The sequence below is a fragment of the Morone saxatilis genome, unplaced genomic scaffold (assembly GCF_004916995.1).
Source record: "Morone saxatilis isolate NCDOM2014 unplaced genomic scaffold, NCSU_SB_2.0 Contig9, whole genome shotgun sequence".
In the NCBI taxonomy this organism is placed as follows: domain Eukaryota; kingdom Metazoa; phylum Chordata; class Actinopteri; family Moronidae; genus Morone; species Morone saxatilis.
The window spans coordinates 22,471,061-22,475,437 of NW_023340268.1; the positions used below are offsets into that span (position 1 = coordinate 22,471,061).

General features: G+C 40.2%; 1 protein-coding gene across 1 annotated transcript in view; it reads right to left on the minus strand.

The window, feature by feature from the left end:
* The window catches only part of glcci1a (glucocorticoid induced 1a), a gene marked incomplete in the record, with an annotated part of 18,623 nt that overhangs the window by 9,333 nt on the left and 4,913 nt on the right, over positions 1-4,377 (minus strand). The window contains 1 exon segment of the mRNA XM_035681445.1: positions 2,480-2,631. Within this exon segment, the coding sequence (XP_035537338.1) occupies positions 2,480-2,631 (152 nt within the window).

Sequence of the window (4,377 nt, forward strand, 5' to 3'; positions counted from 1 at the left end):
CTGGCACAAATATCAGCCCATACGATAATTTCTTGTCTCGGCGGTGATGGCCGAGGTGAAGGCCCAGCTGTAGTGCTCACGGTTCGCCACTGTTAAGGCAATAAAAATAATTGATAGCACAGCTAAGCTAACTAGCTAAAAGCAGCTACATTTGGAAGCAGTGACTTTACTGTCCATCAGGAAACTCTGTAAATTACAGAGAGTTGAGGCGGAGCAGCCGAAGGACATCAGAGGGAAAACCAGAAGACATTGTCTCCTTGAATATGATCCAGTTTCACCAAAATCAGTTGCATAGCTGTCGGCGTGTGGCTTAAAGCATCACTTGCTCCACCCCGTAGCCAAAAGTGACAAAAACAGCTGTACTAGGCGCAGAGTGGGAATGACAGGGGAACCATTCACCCTGAGGCATAATATTGCTATAAGGATTATTAGATGTAGCATTACTCAGACATTGGGCTCTGTCATTAATCACAATAGTCTGAGAAAAAAATGACATGGATCCTAATCCTTCTCGGTCAACAAGGCACATCCGTACATATTACAACAGTAATGTGGTCATCTGTTATCACCTTATTCATTGTGTTAGAGGGTTGGCTGGTTTAAAGTTGCCCCTACAGGCAAGCTGATGGATGGATGGACTGTAAAACTAAGCAGGCAGGAGTAAGAGGGGAGGACATCTCTGCATATACAAACATCTGTCAAACTGTAGCACCACACTTGCAGACTCCCACAAGCATACCTTTGAGTTGCTTTAAGAGTTAATAATGAACTGTAAGCTAAGAGCAAAGAGGTCATCTGGCCTTTGAAGCTGCAGAGACACGTAGGCGGTAAATGTCATGCAACCGGAAGACACGGGATGTATAGACCAGTGTGTGCGGGGACATCTGAGGTTGAACAGCATGAGAGGATCACTGGGCAGGAAGGTGTGGGCACAAATTAAGGTCAAGGATGACACACAACATTACCACTATGGCATAGGAAATAAAATGGAACCAATATTTTACAGTCAGAGAGAACACGCCCTGGACACACAGTGGATACAGCGTGCCCAGAGACAGAGACAACGTCCAGTGTGGCCTGTGGACAGTATAATAAACTGATATCTTTATCCTCAAAAATAAATCCTTTATAAGTGCTGCATACTTGACCAATAAAAGGCTGATAGTGGTGACTCATACAGTCCGCGCTCAGACTAAGGCTGCAGATGGTCAAACTGAAGATGATGACGAAGATCATCCACTTATGGCAAACCCCTGGGGCGCAGCTCAGTCTTTAGAAATGTTTTTTGCAAATGAAAAACAAGACATCTGAAGACAGCACATCAGGCTTTAGAAACACATTTCCCACTACTAAAATAGTAATTTGTTGTTGTTTTTTTTTGCCAGCGGATTAGTTTGAAATACCATAAAACGTCTAATAAAAGCAGAGTCCTAAATATATGCAGGCCTGCTTTACTACCCTTGTGTGGCTACACGTTTTGATAAATAAAGGCAGCTCTCCATTAGAGGCCTGGTCTGGATTTTATAGAAAGTCTTTGGATGTATAAAACATCTTATATCCCACTGGACCGAATTTTTGCTCTCAATACTGATAAAAATAATCATGAAGATCTATTTTCAATGACAGTAATAACTGACTTTCATTAGGTTAGCACACCCACAGCCTAAAGCCTGATTTATAATTCTGAATCGAATCAGCACTAGGGATGGACCGATATACGATATTATTGTGTATCGCGGTAAAAACATAACACAAACATTTATCATGGTGAATTTCCATTATAATCGGGTAAATCGTGAATATCCTCACATTAAAAAGGTGTGTAGCTCTCCAGCATACATGCAAAGGGGACAAGGGGGAGACCACATCAGTGCAATTTCAAGGGAAATTTTGTTTATTTGACAGAAAATCTTTATCTTCTCACCTATTAAAGCCAATTAAAAGGAGAGGTAGAAAAGGAAGGTGTTGCAGGTACATTAACATTTCTGTGCATGTATTTATCAACCACAAAAACAAATGTACCTTCAAATATGTATGCATGTTTATATGAGGAAAGTTCGCTGCCAGTGGTGTGAACAGCTCTTGACTGACATGTCGGCAGAAATGTAATGGGTGTGTTTTTCTCTTGCGCTTTGCATCCAGGAAACCTGCTCTAAAGTGTCACACCAGCTTATCCTAGCAGCTGTAGTGTTTTAAAAAAAAATACACGCCTAGGTGTAGGCGATTGGTTTGAGGAACCCACCAACTGTCTGATTAGTGGACGAGCCACTCTACCTCCTGAGCCACTTTGGATCAGGATAAAGAATAAAGGTAGTGTTGCGTTTCTTGTAGCTTGTGGAAATCCCATATGTATTGTGTTTATGCCTGCTTTTCAGAGGCAGTGATCCTTGTTCAGCAGAACACATAACCAAACTCTATTAACATTCTCTTTTCTGCTTTAACGCGTATACAGCAGGACACATGAGGGGGTTGTGCTCACCTGTGTGGATTTATCTTTCATACAAGATGGGTAGCGCACATGGGGGTCACGAGGCCACTGCCCGGTGAGGTAGGGCCCAGTGATAGTGCCCAAGGATGAAGTCCGCCAAATAGCCCCCGAGCCCCGCACCTGCTGGGGTTTTGTCCTTTCAACTGCACAGATAGAAAAAAAAAAGCAACATTATCTCAGAGTAACAGGAACACTGGTAGCGACAGAATTATCACCTAGATCTTTGAAGCTTTTTGCTTGGTTTTCACTCTCTCTATTTAAGCATTAGCTAGGCATGACATATTATTTTAAGCATAAGTCGATACATGATCAGAGATGAAAACGCCAATGACTTAAAAGTAACATTAGCATTTGTTGACTGTTGCACTCATATGGAATTCTGCTACCCCGATTGCTGTTGCTGGAAGATCTTTTCGGCTATGAGTAGCTAGCTAATTAAGCTAATGTTAGCTCCACATGCAAGTGAAGTGAGTGACTATGAGTTATGACACAGATTCAATAGACTCCAACAATTGCTTCGACCCTCCATCAAAATAAATATGTACATTTCTAGGCTTTGTATTGGTAATCTGGTGATAATAACCTGGCAATACATAGTTTACATTTCAATATATTACGATACTGTAATCAAAGTGTTATATTGCAATTGTATTTATCACTGTAGCATCCAACATCATAGCCTTCAGCTCATGTTTACAACACTACTAATGGTTGGGGGATTACACACAAAAATCAATACAGTAGTTTTTAGATACTATACAATATTACAAAATAAAATATTGCAATATAGTACACCCATATACAGTTCCAGTCACAGACAGCATCATCCTCAGAGACAAGTTACATCAACCATATTGTCACACTCTGAAGGGTAAAAGAATAATGACCACATCTACCATTCTTATGCATGCTCAAACATGATGCCTCATCGGGCCAGTGTTCCTGTTGTAATCTGGTGATATGACTTCTGGTCCAACAATAGAGAATCCTCTTAAACGAGGTAGAGGTGCGGGTCACTTGCTATAAATCCACAGGATTACAGGTACACTTGAGAGACTAAATTAGACTTGGCCGTGATCTTCTAATTATGTAAAGCAGCTGGACACGGAACCACAGAATTCAGTTCCTGCAGTCCTTCCTGTGTTACTGTATCTCCCCTTTAGAAGGACCAGTACTTTAGTAAATCTACTAAAACTATCTAGCACAGAGCACCTGGGCCTCCATAGACATGATACTGTCTTAAACAATTATGCAAATTAACTGTCATGAAGAACAAGCTGTATCTGAGGCTACACATTTTTTTTCTTCTCATTTACATGTATATATGGATATGTATATACAGAGGAAGCAATTATTATCCTGACAGTAAAAAAAAAGAAATTGGCACAGATTATCTGTCTCATGTACTAGTGTCAGGATATAGTGAGAATTTCAGCAATAATAACAATAAACTTTTTCTTTTTATAAAAGTTACCTACTGTAGCTTTAATGTGTTGACAACCTGTCTGAGCATCTGACCATATGTGTTTCTTGCCCCGTCAAACTTCTTTTTAGCAAATCACCATGTTCCCAGGTCTTAGCAATTCACTTGGTATGAATTCGTATTAGCAATAATGGCTTAACCTAATAAAACCCGATGCAATAAACCAGATCTAACCCTTGATTTAAATGGTCAAACACTATCAGAAGGCTGAAATGAACTATATGGACAGCCAGCTACTGTAGTTCATGACGTACCAATTAAACTAACCACAGCTATACTGCTAGACTTGGCTACACAGCATGTCAGCATTGTGTTGGTTGAATAAGGTCTACAATACATACCAAATATGGACATCTAATTAGTAATACTATTGCAAATTAAATTGTTTTGAATATTTCATGAAGAA